Source organism: Hyperolius riggenbachi, chromosome 4 (assembly GCF_040937935.1).
Source record: "Hyperolius riggenbachi isolate aHypRig1 chromosome 4, aHypRig1.pri, whole genome shotgun sequence".
NCBI lineage: Eukaryota > Metazoa > Chordata > Amphibia > Anura > Hyperoliidae > Hyperolius > Hyperolius riggenbachi.
In genome coordinates this window covers 94954354-94976072 of record NC_090649.1, presented here as the reverse complement: position 1 = coordinate 94976072, position 21719 = coordinate 94954354, and the positions used below count along the sequence as shown (strand labels likewise).

General features: G+C 45.4%; 1 protein-coding gene across 4 annotated transcripts in view; it reads left to right on the top strand.

The window, feature by feature from the left end:
* Nucleotides 1-2475: 2475 nt before the first annotated feature.
* Nucleotides 2476-21719, top strand: part of ASAP2 (ArfGAP with SH3 domain, ankyrin repeat and PH domain 2) — a 297947-nt gene continuing 278703 nt past the window's right edge. For all 4 annotated transcript variants that reach the window (XM_068280327.1, XM_068280325.1, XM_068280326.1 and 1 more), the window contains exon 1: nucleotides 2476-2952. In XM_068280327.1, coding sequence (XP_068136428.1) covers nucleotides 2827-2952 — 126 coding nt within the window. In that variant the 5' untranslated portion in view covers nucleotides 2476-2826. The remainder of the gene's footprint in view (nucleotides 2953-21719) is intronic.

The following is a 21719-nucleotide window of genomic DNA, read 5'->3' as shown; positions in this document are numbered from 1 at the left end:
TACCTCAACTTAGAACTTCCTCTCTGCTCTAAAACAGCATAATAAGCTTTAAACAGAAAACATTTCTTTATTACAGCTGATACAAATCCTAAAATAATTGTCCAGTGTTTCTACTTCCTGCTTTCATGGAAGCAGACATATTGCTAACATCCTGTGCTTTCGAATGAGCTTATCTGCCATCTCTGCCATGGCAGTCATGTGACAGCTGAAAAGATCAAATCACACCTGTGATTAGTCACTGATGAGGGGGGAATCAGACAAATACACACAGGGTGCATTTTTCTGTTTTCCTTCTGTCCTGTCCAAGAGTTCAGATCCACTTGAATGAGGGAGGGACACTAGGGTGCTACATCATGTAAATGAGGGATATCAGTGCCGTGGTGACATTAGAAAGTAATGACATCTGAAAGCTGAGTGAATAGAAGGAGACCACACTGGGAAAACAGATATGGAACTGACACCCGAAAAGATACGGCCAGAGCCTTTCTAATATCTCAGAGCTGTTTACAGGCGTGGCTAAGGGAGGCCTGACATTGAGAAGACGTGTTTTATGAAGATAGAGGCGTAAGTATAGTGGGAAAGAATTGGGGTGGTTAAAGGAAAGAGGCGTGACGTACAGTGAAAGCGGTGTGATCATAGTACAATGAAGGCGTGGTTATGTAGATACAGTGTGAGACAGGGGTGAAAGAGGCGTATGTAGAGGGATGCAGGTATGGCTGGTGCCATGGGCGCCACAGCACCATGCCTCAGAATCAGACCTCGGATCAGATTAATTGTTATCTGGGGAACATAACTACTTAATTTATGTATGTAGGGCTCACTTGGCTTAGTGATAGAAAAGAGTACAGAGAAGAAATAAGACAAGATATTTTCCAAAAAGTAACTTTAGCAATATCCTGAGCCAAAAAAAACCAACGGGTAACCATAACACATGTACATGAGAAAGGATGAGGAAAGGGGGGCTCTGACTGGGGGGCAGGGCACCATTTCATTATTTGCCATAGGCTATATATTACCCAGATACGCCCCTGAGAGCGACTATACAGGTGAGGGGTGTGCAGTGTTGCCAACTCATCCCTTTAATTACTGACACATCTAAGTTATACAGGTTCTGGGGCTTTTTGCACATAACCAGTGCATTAACTGCATCTAAATAGCCACAAACCCTGTATAATTCATATGTGTCAGTAATTAAAGGGATGAGTTGGCAACCCTGGGGGTGTGGCTTGTCCCTGGGACAGAGGCGTGGTTCTACCAGGAACTGTACGTTCTATCTGCAGAGAGGGAGCAGAGCGGCTTCCATCCTGTGAGAGAAGCCTGGCTGCTGGCAAGCGTGAATGGGGCTCTTGCTCAGCGCCAGTTACTACACAGGCTATTATGTGAGGGAAGGGGGGGATTGTACCGCGATAGTTACTGGCAGAGAAGCGGCGACACTGGAAGAGAGGAGGGCATATCCTACCTCCGCTACTTACTTTGAGTTCTTCAGACTCAGAGTGGTGACACTGGGAGAAGGGAGGGGTCATACTGGGAAAGGCGTAGTTACACTGGGAGAAGGGCGGGGTTACTTTCGGCTGGCTACTGGGAGAGGCGTGGTGACACTGAGAGAAGGGAGGGGATATACTGGGAGAGGCGTGGTGACACTAGGAGAAAGGAGGGGTTATACTGGGAGAGGCGTGGTGACAGTGGGAGAAGGGAGGGGTTATATTGGGAGAGGAGTGGTGGCACTGGGAGAAGGGAGGGATTACACTGGGAGAGGAGTGGTGATACTGGGAGAAGGGCGGAGTTATTCTGGGCTGGTTACTGGGAGAGAAGTGTTGATACTGTTAGAGGGGCGGAGTCACCCTTTGCTAGTTATTGGGAAAGTAGTGGGACACGGAGAAGGGCGGGGTTACTCTGGGCTGGTTATTGGGAGAGGCGTGGAGACACTTCGAGAAGGGCGGGGTTACTCAGGGCTGGATACTGGAAGAAGGGTGGGATTATTCCGGGAGAGTCGTGGTGACACTAGGAGAAGGGCGGGGTCATTCTGGGCTGGAAGAGGAGCAGACACTAGAAGGGCGGGGTTACTCGGAGAGGAGTGGTGACACTTGGAGAAGGGCGGGGTTACTCTTGGCTGGATACTAGGAGAGTAGTGGTGATATTGGGAGAAGGGCGGGGTTACTCTGGGAGAGGCGTGTTGACACTAGGAGAAGGGTGTGGTTACTCTTGGCTGGAAGAGCAGTAGACGCTAGAAGGGCGGGGTTATTTTGTGAGAGGAGTGGTGACACTGGGAGAAGGGCGGGATTATTCCGGGAGAGGCGTGGTGACACTTGTAGAATGGCGGGGCTACTCTGGGCTAGGAGAAGAGTGGTGACACTGGGAGAAGGGCGGGATTACTCCGGGAGAGGCGTGGTGACACTGGGAGAAGGGCGGGGCCACTCTGGGCTGGGAGAGGAGTGGTGACACTGGGAGAAGGGCGGGGCCACTCTGGGCTGGGAGAGGAGTGGTGACACTGGGGAGGTGCATTCAGTCACTCCGGGGATTTGGCACTCATGGAGCGGCGGCCGCTGGAGCGGGGGATGGAGTCTGGGCACGTTTGATCCCCTCTGTGACCTCCTGGCATTGGACTTGCTCGCTGAGTGGCGGAGGGAGTTGCGGCGCTTGTGGCTTTGTTGCGGCTGCACAGTGTGGAAGGTGCACGCTGTCCTCTATGCGCTTTGTTGTTGGCAGACTTGTGTGAGCTTCCTCGGCGGGCTGCTCTGTGCTGGTTCATGTAGTTTGGCACTCAGGATACAGAGGTGTGTGCGCCCCCCTCTTCTCTCAGCTGCCCCCCTGTCACTCCTCATCACCATGCCGGACCAGATCAGTGTGTCGGAATTTATAGCAGAGACCAATGAGGATTACAAGTCTCCCACTGCCTCCAACTTTACCACCAGGCTGACCCAGTGCAGGAACGCAGTGTCAGCCATTGAGGAGGTAAGTTACTCTCCCTGGTGCTCAGATAGTGCTGACAGGGTGGTACCATGGCACACTATAGCTGGTGCAGCAAGTAGTCACCATGGTTCCCTGTGCCCCTAGGGAGTAAGGAGGTTATGTGTGTGTTTATATATGTCTGCATAATATATTTATACTTTGTTTTTGCTTTTATTTACAAAGGCAGGTATGCTGCTCAGAAAGAGATATGGAGTCTGTAAATGCCTTTCTGATGACACAACACCTGTAAATGACTAAAGAAACTATTAGGCAGTGGGTAGCACTTGCTGCTTTGCAGCGTTGGGTCCACAGTTCGAATCCCAGTCAGGCATTAATCTGTACAGTGTTTGTATGTTCTCCCTGTGTCTGTGGGTTTCCTCCAGGCACTCCAGCTTCCTCCCACCAAAAACATACAGATAAGTTCATTGGCTTCTCCCTAAATTGGCCCTAGGCTACAATAGACAGAACTATAATAAAAATTTCTATATTTGTAAAGTGCTTTTCTCCTTTCGGACTCAAACCGCTTGTGGGGCAGCCACTAGAGCACACTCCGTAGGCAGTAGCTGTATTTGGGAGTCGTGCCCAAGAACTCCTTACTGAATTGGTGCTGGCTTACTGAATAGGAAGAGCCAAAATTTGAACCCTGGTCTATGTCAGAGGCAGAGCCCTGAACCTTTAGGCTGCTTACACACTAAGACGTTACAGGCGCACGTTAGTGCAGCCTGTAACGCTTCCCCAACGCACAGCAATGTAACACAAGTGGGCTGTTCACACAGCCCACATTGCGTTACATGTTACACTGCACGTTCTGCCGAAAGTGCAGCATGCTACGGCGTTACAGCGGCTTAAGCCGCGTTAGACTGTTTGCACATGCGCAGTCATGTTGGGGAGGAGCGGAGAGCGGCCAGGCACATGGCTAATTAATATTCACTGCACGTTGTGACGTGCAGTGTTTACTTCCTGGTGCGGCCGCTCTGTGCGGCGATTGGCTGGCGGGACCACGTGATACCGCATGCGTCCAAGAGTGCGCATCACGGCATCACGGACGCCAGAGTGAGCTGCACAACGCGGCTCACTCTGACGTCCACATCGAAGAGCACCAGACCTTGCGTTAGGTGCACGTTATGCGACCTTAACGTAGCACCTAACGCAACGGCTTGGTGTGCAAGTAGCCTTAAACTATCCAGCAACTGCTATGGTATGGATTAGATTGTGTGCACCCGTCTGAGACACAGTTAAGATGGCCATAAATTATACAACCTTGTTTATGTTTTTAGATTGGCACTGCGTACTACATTACGAAAGGCATCACAAAGGACCAATGGTAATGTTGAATGCAAACACAAATCCCCTCTGTGGTGTCCGGGGATCGCTTCCTGTTAAGGCAGGGCTAATGGCTGCAGCCCTGCCTCTCAGCGCATCTATCAGCGCTGATCGCCGCCTCTCCCCCACCCCTCTGTCTTCCTTCACTGAGAGGGGCGGGGGAGAGGCGGAGATCCGCCGCTGATAGATGCGCATGGAGGCAGAGCTACAGCCAAAAGCTCTGCCTCCAGGAGCAGCAAAATCTACAACCAAGTTGGTTGTGGATTTTGCAGGGGGGGATTTGGGGGGTAAAAACCCCTCGTTCAGCCACGGGATAGCGGCGTTTTAGCTGGGGCAAACATGCCCATGTAGAATATAAGCTAAAAAGCTATTTTTAAAGTCGCTTCAGAGTCTCTGTAATGCTGGGTACACATTTTTCTGCTCAATTTTCCACCTGATTGTTTTTTTTTTCTGCTCGATTCTGCGCTTGATTCTCTTATCTTCCGCTCGTTTTTAAAAAAATCTTTTTCCTTTAAATTCTATGAGAAATCGAGCCAGAAAAGATTGGAAGGAATATTGGAAATGTCTATCGAACCCATCTATCGGGGGTAAAAACGTATGGTGTATTCCCAGCATTAGTAACAAGACTATTGATTGCCTTAGAAAATGTCAGTGCTATATAAATGTGAATGACACTAATTACAGTGTAAAAATATTGAAAGCATTTTATCACAAAACAAATGTGTGGGGTCTGAATAACATTTCTCGCCCACTGGGTGGAAATTAATTTGATAATCTTAGATAAAATAGATAAATAGCATCTTCAAAGGAATGCGACTATATAATACTAGAATTATTGAATTAGTGACTTCTTAACCATGGTTATTGAATTATGGCTCAGTAAATTTGACAATTGTTATAGTAAATTCTGCAAGCAATGTTTATATGTTCTCTCCATAAGCAGACAGGTAGTAGAAATGATGCACATTGCAAGTGTTTCTAAACATTTTAGCTGTACCCCCTGGAAGGGGTCCAAATATTTCATGTATTTGACTTGTGTAGGTTTTTAGCATGCACCCTAGTTGTGGAGATACTTTCCTAACATTACTCTGTATTTAATTAACAGGAAATACTTGCTCAGTGTTGCTCATAAATGTATTTATTATTTTATGAAACGCAGAAGGTGTTATAACTCGATTATGAAAAGTAGACCTGCTCAGCCAATAAAAAGCATCCCCTTAGGCCGTACGTACCATGTGTAGAGAGTTTTGGTTCTAGGTTAGCGTGCCTTGATACAGGAGGAATAGAATCCGCACACCCGCAGGTAGAATCCAAGGGTTTTTATTTAGTCCAATTCACAAAAGCAGTACAATGGCTGACATGTTTCGGATCTTGTCCTTACTCATAGCCTAAACATACTGACATCTAGGTGGTCCATATATACTCACACAGCTCCGCCCCTAGGTGTGTACACATGTGGGAGCTTAAAGACGCAGGACTAAACCTGCAAAAGGTGCGTATACATGGAAAACCACCATCACATAGATCCTATGTACACAAAGTACAGTATTAAAAATACAAATACAATACTAGAAATGTGAAATACAAAATACAAAATGCAATACTATAAAGATACAAAAATACAAATGTACAAAGGGAGAAGTAAAACGTTATCAGTATATAAAATTAATATCCCACCTAGCTAACAGTGCTAACAGTAGCAGCGTTGTACTAGATCAGCGATCCCCGGCCAATCAGCGGCCGGGGATCGCTGTCACATGACAGGCAGGAGCCCGTTAGAGGCTGCACAGCACAGATCCTGTGCAGCCTCCGATCTCCGGGGAAGGGAGGGAGGGAGGAGAGGGAGAGGGGGAATCCTGCGGTGGAGGGGGCTTTGAGGTGCCCCCCGCCAGCCACACGCAGGCAGGAGCGATCAGATTATTTTGGTAGGTTGTGATGATGCTAGCCTGTATACAAGGTTCATGTGAGCAATCCTTTAAAGTGACCTCTATGGCCAGCAGATTCGACCATCCAAGTTGTCGGATGTGCTAAATCCAGGAAAATGACCATAAAAGTGTGTATCTTGAATAATTTGCTGCATTCTACGATGTGTTACTACAGTGCCTCTTTAAAGCGGACCTGATTTCAGAACTTCACCTCAGCTCTAAATGATAAGCAACAGCATAATAACCTTTAAAGTAAAACATTTCTTTGTTACAACTTCCTGAAATCTTAAAAAAATTGCAGTGTTCACTTGCTGGTATCCTGGGAGCACAGAAAGGGTTAACCTACTGTGTTTACATATTAGCTTTGTTGCAGCTGATATAAATCTGCAGCTCGTCTAATTCCTGCTCATGGAAGCAGACATATATTGTTAACATCCTGTGTTTATAAATGAGCTCTCTGCAGTGGCAGTCAGCTGACACAGCGAAGGGATCAAATTACAACTTGTGCTTAGACACAGATTGGGGGGATTAGGCAGGCTAAACTCTCTAAATACATACAGGGTGCATTTCTCTGTTTTCCTTCTGTCCTGTGCAAGAGTTCAGGTGGGACTTTGTTGCACAGACGGTTTGTGAGCTGCATGGCTCACCCTTTCTATGCCACAGATGATAGCAGGACTTATAACAAGTGTTGTGACTGAATGGGAAGGAAATATAGTTTCACTGTAAATGGAATCCACATACCCGAGAACTCTCACCTGTTTTTTATTACTGCAGGTTATCAGTCACTTTGCTGCTGTGAGAGGCCAGGCTTGTGTTTAGTATTCAGGCTGCCCTAGGCACATGTGGATATCATGTCTCTTCATGCTTGTTCCACCCCTTTTCTTATCAGTCATGTGAACTGTGGAGTTGGAAACCAGAAAGGACTGTGTGGAACCGGGAGCTTTATTACACACAGATTTCATCTAAAGGGAGAGAATTGGAACTCCTGAAGAGGTTGTGCTCTGTACATTTTGCATGATGTGTAACTACTAACAAGTTGCTCACGAAGAAAAGTAGATGTGCTAAAGCAGACATTAAAACCTTTTCTTTTCTGTTTTGAATTGAGAGGGAGAATGATCAGTAAATTTAAGGTGGTCATATACCTATAGATTGCCATCAGATAGATCCCTCTCATTGAATCCGGTCAGAGAAGGAGCTATTAGCTGGCCACACACTGTACACATATTTTCCCAGGACGTCTCAGGACAGCAACCCTGAGACTTGTCTCCCTCCAGCATTCAATGGACAGGAAGCTAGATAAAACATTTGCATATTAGATTAGATAGGGATTAGATAGGTATATACACATGGTTTCCCCTTACCCCATCAGTTGTTATCCTGTCCAGCAGGATGCTAGTGGTGGGGATTTGGCTGGCCACCCATGCTTGTTGCAGGAGCCGCGGCTTGTGTGATCCCCCTAGTCTGCGCAGGCTAGTTGTCCTCGCGCGGGATCACGCTGCACGCTAGAGCCTTCCCCAGGATACGGAAGTCGTCGGATTCCGGAAGTCCCGCCCGCGGATCACGTGTTTGGCACCACACGTGACCAGAAGCCGGAAGCAGGTAGTCTCCTGGCCCGGCGTGCGCTCCAGAGCGGCGTTCAGCGCAGATTCCTCCTGGCTGACGGAGGTGGAGGCTGGCGTGACTTATCGGAGAGAAAAATCTTCAGGGACTGGTAGGATCTTCTGGGGCCTGTGATAAATGTGTTTTATTCTGTGGGCAGGGCAGGAATAATAGCAGGGCTATTATACTTACTTAGTCACTTTTTTCAGTGTCTGTGACTATGGAGGCTGCCGGCGGATCTTCCTCCCAGGGCTCTGTGGAGTCAAGCTCCGTACCCTCTCTGGTATGCATCATTTGTGGTTCTATGATTCATATTAGCACTAATCAGAGGGTTATCAGGCTGATTGATATTTTTTTATGTTTCTGTTTTTATTATAGCCTAAAACTCGTAAAGTGGATGGGAAATCAGAAACTAGAGCTGATAAGACAGAACTTCCCAGCAGACCTGATAAAAATGACAGTGACAAACCTAAAGGCTCTGCAACTCACAAGCCCTCCAAGAAATGTGCAGTGTGCAAGGGTCACTTGTCATCATCTTCCTCTAAACCCTTATGTCAATCCTGTACAGAGAAGGTTGTCAGAGAGGAATCGCCTTCAATGTTTAAAGACTTGAAAGGATGGATTAGAGCCGAAATTTCCTCAGCGGTGGAAACCATGAAAAGCTCGGCCGCCTCGCCACCTAGGGCAGAGGGGTCAATGCCTGGCCCCTCTGGTTCTATGGGGGTTAAACAGTCAAATCCAGCCCCTGCTGATAGTCCCCCTACAAAAAAGAGAAAATTAGACGTTATGCTTTCAGAAGATTCAGAAGGATCTGATGCAGGATCGGAAATTTCTTCTTTTTATGAAATTCCTTCAGAGACAGATAAGGCAGAAGAAAAGAGTAGCAAGAGTCATAAATTCGCCTTTTCTACAGACTTTATGAAAGAATTGTTAGAAGCCATGCACCAGGCAATGGGGATCACTACAGAAAAGAAGACGTTAACACCCCTAGACCAGATGTATGAAACGTTGTCAGACCCTCAGATGTCGTTTATACCGGTACACAATAGTCTTAAAGAGATCATTAAGAGAGAATGGGACAATCCAGAAAAGAGAGCCTTTTGGCCAAAATCTTTGGCCAAGAGATACCCGTATAGTGCAGATGATCAGAAGTTTTGGGGAACCGCGCCTAAGCTGGACCCCTCTTTGTCTAAGGTGTCCAGGAGAGCGGATCTACAATTTGAGGACTTCGGTTGCTTGAAAGATCCAATCGACAAGAAAATGGATAACATTCTAAGGAGAGCATGGGAAGCGGCTTCATTAAACTTCAAGCCGTCTGTGGCAGCTACAGCTGTGGCTAGGTCCTTGAAAGTATGGTTGATGGAAGTACAATCACAAATAGCATCTGGGATGCCTAGAGGGGATATATTGAATATGTTTCCCAAGATCTTGCATGCTACAAATTATTTGGCGGACGCGGCAGATGACTCGGTCCGTCTAACTGCTAGAACCACAGCTCTAGTAAATTCTGCCAGAAGAGGAGTTTGGGTAAAAACCTGGCAGGGAGATACGTCGTCCAAATCTAAACTATGCGGTATCCCATGTGAAGGCAGACTTTTGTTTGGAACAAAGCTGGAAGAAACTTTGGAAAGATCTGCTGATAGTAAGAAGAACTTTCCAATTAAACGGAGGAATTTTCGTTTCAATCGCTCCTTTCGTTCATCAGGAAAACAAGAAACGGAGAATAAAAATACCCAGAAGAGAAAGTGGGTACCAAATAAGATGCAACGACCAAGAGGAAATCCGGCTTACACCAGTACGAATCCTCCATCAAAACAATGACGCCAGAATCCCGGTGGGCGGCAGACTAGCCCACTTCCTCGAAAGATGGCAGGAAACATTCCAGAGCACTTGGCTGTTAAACATAATATCACAGGGATACAAAATAGAGTTCATCAGGCGCCCACCAACGCAATTCTTTGTGACTCCCTCTCCAAACACTCCGGATCAGTCACAGGCACTGTTAAAAGAAGTAAACACCCTCCTGGAAAAGAGAGTCATCAGGCAAGTACCAAGATGCCAGGAAGGTCTAGGATTTTATTCCCCTGTGTTTCTCATAAAGAAACCCCAAGGCAGCTACAGATTTATCCTGAATCTAAAAAGGCTGAACAAGGCAGTACTTTACAGGAAATTCCGAATGGACAACATTCGCTCAGTGGTAAACCTACTGCAGGAAGGCTGTCTATTAACCTCATTGGATCTCAAAGACGCATACTTGCATCTTCCGATTCATCTAGAGTCGCAACAATTCCTGAGGTTCGCAGTCCTTCTTCAGGGAGAGGTAAGACATTTTCAATTTAACGCTCTCCCCTTTGGCTTATCATCAGCCCCATGGCTGTTTACAAAAGTCATGGCAGAGGTTCTAGCTGTTCTGAGATTAAACTCTATTCAGATTATGGCCTACCTGGATGATTTGTTAATTTGGGGTCCCTCTGTCCAATCGGTGGAACTTCAAATGAAGTTTACACTGGATTTTTTGCAGTCACTTGGGTGGGTGATTAACTGGGAAAAATCATCCCTGCAGCCGCAACAAAATATGGAGTTTCTTGGCTTTGAAATATGTACTGCTAATAAGAAACTTGTTTTGCCTCCCAGAAAGTCGACTTTTTTACTGAATTCTGTTCTTTCTTTTCAGAGCAGGAGGATAATTTCGATAAGAAAAGCTATGGCATTACTGGGTCTGTTGACTGCATCATTCCCAGCAGTACAGTGGGGTCAACTTCACTCGAGAGAACTTCAGACCTGGATCTTATCCAAATGGGACAAACATCTATCCTCCCTAGACAAGAAGTTCCAAATTCCATGGAGTGTCAAACATTCTCTGCTATGGTGGCTAAAGACAGAGCATCTCTCCAGGGGAAACCTTTGGGATTTTCCAACCCAGGCTGTTATAACGACAGACGCAAGCTCCTGGGGTTGGGGAGCACATCTGAATACTCTTCTGGCGCAAGGGCAGTGGTCTGTTCATCTTCGCAGACGGTCTTCAAACAGCAGAGAATTGCAAGCTGTATGGGAAGCACTCCAATCATTTCAGGCTCAAATTCTCCAAACGCATGTGACTATTCGTACAGACAACAGTACAGTAGTGGCCTATCTCAACCATCAGGGGGGCACCAGGAGCAGTGGTCTAAGATCCCAAGCATCAAAGATTCTGCATTGGGCAGAAAGGAATCTACTTTCCCTGAAAGCGTTACATCTCAAGGGGACCCTGAATTATCTAGCAGACTATCTAAGCAGACAAGATCTCTCCCAGGACGAATGGAGTCTGAACGAACAAGAGTTTCAGAGGATAGCAAATCTCTGGGGGGCCCCACAAGTAGATCTGTTTGCGAGACGAGCCAATGCAAAATGCCGTCTATTTTGTTCTCTGTGCCTGCGGGACGATCCATGGGAGGTGGATGCATTTTCAATCACCTGGAGTCATCACAAGATGTATGCCTTCCCTCCTCTGCATCTTATCTCAAGAGTGTTGAACAAGATATGTCGAGATCAAGCACAAGTAATCCTGATTGTTCCTTTCTGGCCAAAGAGACCTTGGTTTGCTCTGCTAAAACGTTTAGCTACAGATTTTCTGATTCTTCCAGGTCGTCAGGATCTTCTGACACAGGGCCCAGCGCTTCATCCCAACCTGAGTCTGCTTCGGCTTTCGGCATGGAGCCTGAATGGAAAATACTAAAGGGCAAAGGGTTCTCTAATAAATTATCGGAAACACTCATTCAGAGCAGAAAGAAGGTTACGCGCCAAATATATCAGAAGGCATGGAAAACCTATAATTCATGGTGCTTGAAGAACGAAAGGGACTTGACACATTCAAATTCTGTATTAGAATTCTTACAGTGTGGATTTGAGAAAAACCTTAGCATCAGCACTTTAAAGGTACAGGTATCGGCTTTAAGTGTCTTCCTGGAGAGAAGGTTAGCTGAGGAGGAGTATATAGTCCGGTTTTTTAAAGCAGCAAAAAGACTTCGACCAATCGTTCAGTCAAAAATCCCTTCCTGGGATCTAAATACAGTACTACAGGCCTTATGTGAACCACCTTTTGAGCCAATTGCAGAAATATCTGAAAAATTGTTAACCCTAAAGACTGTTTTTTTGCTGGCAATAACAACTGCCAGAAGAATAGGGGAACTCCAGGCTCTTTCAATAAATGAACCTTATTGCATCATCGGTGAGGACAGAATTACTCTGCGTCTAGATGTATCCTTTCTGCCGAAAGTATCCTCCAAGTTTCACAGATCCCAGGAGATTTTTCTACCATCTTTCTGTAATAACCCATCTAATCAAAAGGAGAGCAAGTTGCATTGTTTAGATGTGAGAAGATGTATGATCGAGTACCTTCAACGTTCCAAATCATGGAGAAAATCTAATGCTCTCCTGGTGCTATTTGCAGGAAAATTCAAAGGCAAACAAGCTTCGAGACCAACTATTGCCAGATGGATTAAACAAGCCATTGCTTTAGCCTACGTTCATCAAGGAAGGCAGCTGGTGTCAGCAATCAAGGCACATTCAACCAGAGCAGTCTCTACTTCTTGGGCAGAGAGGGCAGGAGCTACTATTGAGCAAATTTGTAAAGCAGCCACCTGGTCGAGTCACAATACGTTTGTCAAACATTATAAATTAGATGTATTGTCAAATTCTGATTTATGTTTTGGCAGAAAAGTGTTGCAAGCTGTTGTCCCCCCCTAGTTTGTTCTTGTCTATCATCTCAGGGTTGCTGTCCTGAGACGTCCTGGGAAAGACAAAAATTACTTACGGTAATGTCTTTTCCAGAAGACGAAAGGACAGCACCCTTACTACCCACCCGGATATTTCCTATTAAAATTTATTTTGAAGCATCATTCTGTGTGGAGTCTTTTTTTACAACTGATGGGGTAAGGGGAAACCATGTGTATATACCTATCTAATCCCTATCTAATCTAATATGCAAATGTTTTATCTAGCTTCCTGTCCATTGAATGCTGGAGGGAGACAAGTCTCAGGGTTGCTGTCCTTTCGTCTTCTGGAAAAGACATTACCGTAAGTAATTTTTGTCTTTCAAGCTGAAATCGATTGAAAATCTGTGAAACTGCCTGTCTGGCTTCCCAAGTTTTCCCCTGGCAGCAGAGCTCTCACCTGTCCCGCTGATGTAATTCTTCCGGTGACTTGTCTGTATGCACACTGTATCCCCCTGTGTCCTCTGCTCTCCCTGTCATGTGACACAAGGTGCAGTTCAAACGCTAGAGGTCTAGCGTGTATGGTGCAGGACTTGTATTGTTTAAACTTCAGCATGTGTCACATGACAGTGAGGGAAGAAGACAGGGAGTAGGAGCCCCGCACCATGAAGTAAACCACTGGACATGGGAGGTCGAGATCTCACCTGTCCCGCCGGGGTGCGTCTTCCGGGGTCCAGTGACTTGTCTCCATGCGCAGGGCTCCTCCCCCTGTGTCCTCGTCTCTCCCTGTCATGTGACACAAGTTGACATTCAAACGCTAGAGGTCTGGCGTGTATGCTGCTGCCGAACCTTTAGTGTTTAAACTTCAGCTTGTGTCACATGACAGGAGGCGAAAAGTAGACACAGGGAGGAGCAGCCCCATACCATAAGGTAAACCACCAGACACGGGAGGAAGAGGTGCCATTGGGACATGTGAGAGTACTGCCAACACTCTTTGGGCTTGCTTCACAAAGACAAATGGCATGCCTTATCTGAGTTAACACACCTTATCAGAGATAACACGCCTTATCAAAGTTAACATGCCTTATCTGAGTAGCATAGCAAGCGCTACGAACCCGCAGGGGCTCAGGGCAGGACAAGTGGAGCTCTCGTCATTTAAATTAGCAGGCATGAGTTTGTAGCACTCGCTATGCTACTCTGATAAAGCGTGTTAACTTTGATAAGGCGTGTTATCTCTGATAAGGGGTGTTAACTCGGATAAGGCATGCTATTTGTCTTAGTGAATGAAGCCCTTTGTCAGTAGTCGCTAAATCAAATGCCACTAGTGACACGTTCCTGACCCGCTGCTGATAGAGCAACATTTTCTGTCCTGAGCAATCACCCGAATCAATCAATTTTGGATGGAATCTGCTGCATTTCCACCGCCTAATAGTGCACTATAAACCTGACATTCAAAGTAAGCAAAAAAGAAAAAACAATCTATCTGGATTGAACTGCACTCCAGGAAGCTGTGTTTTCTTGTGGGCGGAGCTTGTGGTTTTCCAGCTAATGAATTTCTAGGAATCTCAAGTGATGTTTATGAAGCAGGCTGGCTTCATGGCTGCCTCTGACAAGGTGCTGAGGTGCCACCTATGGCTGTTTGCTGCTGCTTCTCGCCAGTGGATTAGAAAGCTTATACTTCAAGGAAGGCGAAACCCTGAGCTTCAAAGCAGATTAGAATTTAAATCGTATTTGTAATGACGGTATTACCAAAGGCGGCTTTATAGCCTCTGCAGGGGAAACATTGGAAAGCCTCACAGAATTTATCCAGGAACCAGAATTTACCTAAACGCTGGTCTGAGATGAGGGGCATTCCTGTTTCCTGTTTGGTTGTCTCCCTGGTCCTTCGTATTCGCCGAATTCTACAGTGTTGGCCACCTGATGTACACAGGCTCCAGTTATGCTTTGACAAAATGAGCATTTCCTTTTATGATTGCACTCATGTAGAGAGAGCGGTTGGATGTATTAGGTTAAATGTAACCCCAGGTGATAGGGATATGGAGGCTGACATGTTTGTTTCCTTTTAAATAATGCACATTGCATGGCTGTGCTGCTGATCCGCTGCATCTAATACTTTGAACTATAGACCCTGAACAAGAATGCAGATACGATGTCTATGACAAATCTGACAAGATTAGCTGCATGCTTGTTTCAGGTGTGTGATTTAGCCCCTACTGACCAGAAAGATCAGCAGGACTGCCAGGCAACTGGTATTGTTTAAGGAAATAAATATGGCAGCTTCCATAGGACTCACACCTCAGGTTCCTTTTTAAGACTCCACTGCATGCATTCTTGTTTTGTTTGTGTCAGACTCTTATGGTGTTAGATCAGCGTGGTAGCAAGGCATTTTTAAAATAAACATGGTAGCTTCTTTACAGTGTTCACTGTTAAAGGAATACTTAAGTCACGTAAAAAAAAAAAGACTTTTACTCACCTGGGGCTCCCCTCAGCCCCCTGCAGCTGAACGGTGCCCTCGCCGTGTCCCTCCGATGCGCCTGGTCTCGCCGGCGGCCACTTCCGGTTTGGCCGTCACTGGCCGACAGGCTGTGAACGCGGCTGATTATCCGCGTCCCCGGACGCAATAGCATTGTAGAGGACGCTATTGCATCCGGGGATGCGGATAATCAGCCGCGTTCACAGCCTGTCGGCCGGTGACGGCTGAACCGGAAGTGGCCGCCGGCGAGACCAGGCGCATCGGAGGGACACGGCGAGGGCACCGTTCAGCTGCAGGGGGCTGAGGGGAGCCCCAGGTAAGTAAAAGTCATTTTTTTACATGACTTAAGTATTCCTTTAATGTATATCTCAAAGCCCAAGTACATGCAGAAAAAGATAGCTAGAGTTCTTTCCTTATTTGCCTTGACTTAAAGGGGAACTGAAGTAAGAGGTATACGGAGGCTGCCATATTTCCTTTTTAATACCAGTTGCCTTGCAGCCCTGCTGATCTATTTCTCTGCAGTAGTATCTGAATAACACCAGAAACAAGCATGCAGCTAGTCTTGTCAGATCTGACTTTAAAGTCTGAAACACCTGATCTGCTGCATGCTTGTTCAGGGGCTATGGCTAATAGTATTAGAGGCAGAGGATCAGCAGGGCTGCCAGGCAACTGGTATTGATTAACAGGAAATAAATATGGCAGCCTCCGTATACCTCTTACTTCAGTTCCCCTTTAAAGGACCACAATTGCGAAAAAATGTAAAGATTTAAAATAAATGAAAATGCATACCAGTAAATAAAAAGTAAATTTTTCCCCCATAGTACAATGTGCTATAAGTTACTTTTCTCCTATGTTGCTGTCACTTACAGTAGGTAGTAGAAATTTTACCGAACTGACAGGTTTTTGGACTAGCTCATCTCCTCATGGGGAATTCTGATGTCTTTCTTTATTTACAAAACTACTTGGTGAACAGCAGTTGCTCAGTCTAACTGCCAGAATAGTGTGTAAACCGATCGGGGTGTGGTGGTGGTAGCAGCTTGGTATAGATTCTTTCCAGGGAGAGCTTTTGTAAAGAATAAATGATGCACTCAGAATTCCTGTCCGTTCTGTCACATTTCTATTAACTACTGTAAGTGACAGCAACATGGGAGAATGTATTGCTCATTTTACTCTGGAAGAAACGTATTTATTTATTGTACTGTTTATGAAGCGCCAACATATTGATATTACGCAGTGCTGGACATTAGTTTAGGTTACTGACAATATTTAGGGGTGACATACAGCAATAAGTCAATACAGGAATACATGCAAACCAGATCACACAGCACAGTATGAGTACAAGGTAATGCTTAGTCAGTAACTGGATGGACCATGGAGATTAGGCAAGTCTAATTCATTCAAGAGTTCACTCAGATCCATAGGATTGGTGTACGGTGATGGAGATGCATGAACAAGTAGGAGAAATGAGGAGGACCCTGCCCAAAGGCTTACAATAACAATAATATTTATATAGCGCTTTTCTCCCTGGGGACTCAAAGCGCTGTGACCCTGCATTATGCAGTCTCAAAGGCTAGGGAAAAGAGGTGAGTTTTTAGCCTTTTTTTAAAGCTGTCCAGAGAAGGAGCCTCTCGTACTGATTGTGGAAGTGAGTTCCATAGAGTAGGGGCTGCATAGGAAAAGGCCCGAGCACCAAATGTTAGGTGTATCCTGGGAATAACCAGCTTCATCTTGTTGGCAGAGCGGAGGGTGCGTAGAGGGGCATAAAGTTCCAATAGATCCGCTATGTATTTGGGTCCCATGTGGTGTAGAGCCTTGAATGTCAGCAGGCAGATCTTAAAATTGATTCTCCATTTTACTGGCAACCAGTGAAGAGTTTGCAGTACTGGGGTGATGTGTGAGCTGCGGGGGGCATTGGCTAGGAGTCTGGCTGCAGCATTCTGTACTAGCTGTAAGGGGCGCAGAACCTTATCTGTAGATCCGATTAACAGGGCGTTGCAGTAGTCTAGGCGGGAGGATACAAATGCGTGAACCAGGGCAGGTAGGTCTTCAGCTGGGATAAGGTGTTTTATTTTCGCTATATTTCTTAGATGGAAGAAGGAAGACTTGACGACAGCTGATACCTGCTGTCTGAGTTTTAGATTTCCATCCAGGATCACCCCAAGGTTTCGCACAGAGTCTTTATACTGCACAGTATCTCCCCCAATTGCTAGTTTGAGGTGGTGAGCGTTTTGAACTTTATCCATCATGTGTGGACCACCTACCACCAACACCTCTGTTTTGTCAGAGTTCAGCCTCAGCCAGCTGGTGTTCATCCAATTTTGTAAATCCACTAGACACGCATTTATGGATGCTGATGGGTCTTGGGTGCCAGGCTTGAAGGACAGATACAGTTGTGTGTTATCTGCATAACAATGGTATCCTAAACCATAGTTCTGGATTATTTTGCCCAGTGGGAGCATGTAGACTGCAAAGAGTAATGGTGATAGTACAGAACCCTGTGGAACTCCATAGGCAAGTGGCACTGGATTAGAGTAGTGTGTGCCCAGACATACTTGCTGTGTCCTGCCAGATAGGAAGGTCTGAAACCAGCTAAGAACAGTACCCCTTAGGCCACAGTAATTCTTCAGTCGCTGGATTAGTATTTCATGGTCCACAGTATCAAATGCTGCTGACAAGTCAAGAAGAATCAGAATTGAGCAATCACCCTTGTCCCTTGCAGTAAGTAGATCATTCATTACTCGGACTAATGCTGTTTCAGTGCTGTGCCTTTTCCTGAATCCTGACTGAAAAGTATCAAAGATGTTGTTATCTGTAAGCCTGGCTTCTAGCTGGTTGGCGACTGCTTTCTCGATAACTTTTGATAGGAATGGTAAGTTCGCCACAGGTCTGTAGTTGGTTACAGAATCAGGATCTAGTGATGGTTTCTTCAGGAGGGGTTTTATGATTGCTTTCTTTAGTTCTTCTGGGAAAAGTCCACTTTGCAAGGAGCACTGAGTGATTTTGTGAAGTGCTGGCCTGAACAGCGCTGGGCACTGCATTAAGGATCCAGTTGGGCCAGGATCCAGGTCGCAGGTAGTGGGGCGGAGACTTTGAATGAGAATTCCAAAATCTTTTACACTCAGAGTGTCAAAGACTTGCCATGGTGGTACGGTAGTAGGCATATGCAACGTCCAGTGGTCAATTGATGTTGTTGGTGTAATGCTGGCACGGATGCTAGACACCTTGTTTGTGAAGAAGGCTGAGAATTCTTCACACCTTTCCCTGGAGTATGTGGTTGGGGCTTTTAGGCAGGAAGGATTGCAGAGTGATTCCACTGTGTGGAAGAGTTGAGCAGCTCTGTTGTTGGCTGTAGATATTTTGTGCGAGATAAAGTCTGATTTTTTTTCTTGGTTATTGCTTGTTGGTATTGTCTGAGGTGTTGAACTAGGCTAGATTTGTGCTCCCCAGTCCCTGATTTACGCCACCGTCTTTCTAGTCTGCGCCCTTTCTTTTTTAGATCCATGATGGTTTTGTCAAACCAATTAGCTTTCTGCTTTTTGGTTGCTGATTTGGTGCGCCATGGGGCAATACTGTCAAGTGTTTCATATATCGTGTTGTTGTACTGGGTTACTAGAGAGTTTGGGTCCATTTGACTGTGGAGCAGATTTGTAAAATCCAGGTTGGCAGTTATCCTCTCCGGTGTTAATTTACTCAGGGGACGGGTTTTGATTGTTTCTTTAGGGAGCTGCTTGATAGGGTGATGTTCAATAGTAAACTGTATTATGTGATGGTCTGACCACACCACTGGGGTTACAGTTATGTTACTAATGTCCATTCCGAGGTGGAACAGTAAGTCTAGCGTATGCCCTCCTCTGTGGGTAGCTGATTTTACAACTTGTGTGAAGCCTAGTCCACCCATGAGATTTATTAGTTCATTTGCATCTTGTGATTGAGTGTTATCAGCCCGGATGTTGAAGTCACCAAGGATGATCCATCTCGGATAAGACAGAGCCAGCATGGCCAGAAGTTCTGGGAATTCCTGTAGGAAAGGGTCAGCATCTCCGGGGGGACGATAAACCACTAAAATTTTGAAGCCTTTACCAGCTGAGATCTGGGCACCTATACATTCAAAGGACTTTGTTGAGCCAACATTCAGGGCCCTGAGCTGCAGAGTTATTTTGCCACAAATTGCTACACCCCCTCCTCTGCGGTCTCGTCTTCCCTCACTAAGGACTGAGTAATTGTATGGGATGGTTGCTTCCAATGTGGGGCCCGCATTGGCATCAATCCAGGTTTCAGTGATGCATGAAAAATCGCATGTCTGAATAAGGTCCGCAGAGGGAGAGGTGGGGACACGAAAGGTAGGGACCAGAGTTCAGCTGCGGGCTTAGAGAACTAGTGGTCAGTTAGGCCAGGCCAGAGTGAAAAAGGTGAGTTTTGAAGGCCTTCTTGAAGATGTTGAAGGAGGTTAATAGAGTACATACTTTTTATTTGTTTACTGTTTTCATTTATAGATTAAGTCATGGATTGCCCATTGTAAAATCTTTCCTCTACCTGATTTACATTCTGAAATTTATCACTGAAAGTGACCTCATTACTTCTGCCAGGTGATCTGTACGGAATGTTCTTTACAGAGAGTTCTATGCACAGAGGGAGATATTGCTTGTTTGGCCTTGACCGACAGGTTCTGCTCAGTTGATCAATGTGATTGTCTGAGCTACAGCAGTCTGCATCCATCCCTATCACAGAGTCAGCTGACCGATTTATTTTTGTTTATTTTTTTTTATCTTTCATTTTGAGGTGTTGTATTTATTTTTTGCTTTGACTTGCTTTGACGCTTACTTCATTTGTCCTTGTCAAATTGTACGGTCATTGACCCTGTGATGTCATAGGTATTACTCTGGCCTTGCCTCTTGTCTGTTGTCTTTTCAGGGCAATTGCTCTCATAGAATGTAATGCAGTCCTTTTTCTATTACCAATATAATAGTGAGGTTTCTTAAAGGGGAACTGAAGAGAGAGGTATATGGAGGCTGTCATGTTTATTTCCTTTTAATCAATACCAGTTGCCTGGCAGCTCTGCTGGTCTATTTCTCTGCAGCAGTATCTGAATAACACCAGAAACAAGCATGCAGCTAGTCTTGTCAGATCAGACTTATAAGTCTGAACCACTGAAACACCTGATCTGCTGCATGCTTGTTCAGGGGCTATGGCTAATAGTATTAGAGGCAGAGGATCAGCAGGGCTGCCAGGCAACTGGTATTGTCTAAAAGGAAATAAACATGATAGCCTCCATATACCTCTCTCTTCAGTTCCCCTTTAAGCTGTTTGCTCAGTGGGCGGGTTGGCACACCCTGCTCTGAAAATCCCATCTGCATTTTGCTTATTTTATGCGATTGGGGCTATTATCTGGGATGAATTGTATGTGGGGTTTCCTAGACAAAATATTATTCCATAATTCACAGTATTGTGTCAAAATTGTACTAAACCTTCTGAGGAATTGCCTATTATGCCTATTCTTTTGTGACTGCATTAGAGCACTCCCAGCAATCATGTATGGCTGAGGACCAGTGCTCATAATAATTATGCTTTTCTGCTTGATTGTGCAAAGGTAAATTATATTATCTAAAGTGTAACAGTCAAGGGTTATATTCAAAATAGATGTATCAATATTTATACATATGCATATAATGTGCTGTGGAATAGTGTGCAGGAAACTAGGCAGATCAGCAGGTGTGAGAGCAGCTCTTTCATACCTGTGCACAGCGGTATAGAGTATGTGTATAACAGAATTACATGTTAATAATTGAATGGCTCTAAATATCTAATCTTAAAAGTTGGTATTTAAAGTGTAAAGAAAATATTTAATCTTAAAAAGCAATGGATACCCCAACTGAAATGTGACATAATGAGATAGACATGTGTATGTACAGTGCCTAGCACACAGATAACTATGCTGTGTTCCTTTTTTTATTTTTATGTCTGAAAGAGTTAAATATAAGGTATGCAAGTGGCTGACTCAGTCCTGACTCAGACAGGAAGTGACTACAGTGTGACCCTCACTGATAAGAAATTCCAACTATAAAACACTTTCCTAGCAGAAAATGGCTTCTGAGAGCAAGAAAGAGGTAAAAAAGGGGAATTTCTTATCAGTGAGGGTCACACTGTAGTCACTTCCTGTCTGAGTTAGGACTGAGTCAGCCACTTACATACCTGATATTTAACTCTTTCAGGCAGAGAAAGAAAAAAAGGAACACAACATAGTTATCTGTGTGCTAGGCACTGTACATACACATGTCTATCTCATTATGTCACATTTCAGTTGGGGTATCCTTTAAAGTGTACATGTAGTGAAAAAGTACCTGCACGGTAGCGCGATACTGAACGGGCTTGACTTTTTGTGCTTAAGTGGCACTTTGTGCTGCTGAGCAGACACCATCTGTCCTGCACCTGAACAGTGCGGCTGAGCTGGTTCATGTACAACAGCGCAGACGCAATCTTTGGGGTCTCAGTTGTGGAACGAGGGAAGTGGAGGGGGAGTGGGGGAAGCCTCTGGATTATGTTTGTTTGATGCTACTTATCAACCTCAGTGCAGTGCGATCCAATTTCTGTGCAAGTGCACCGCAGCAGATCTAGTGTCAGTACCAGAGCAGAATGAAGTAGGAAAAGCAGGGGAGCAGGCATGTATGGTGAGCTGTTGTAATTCCCACCACGCCTCCCCCCCCCCCCCATTCTTCTCTGTCCCCCTCCTTACGTACCTAAATGCCCCAGAGGCTGCTGGGT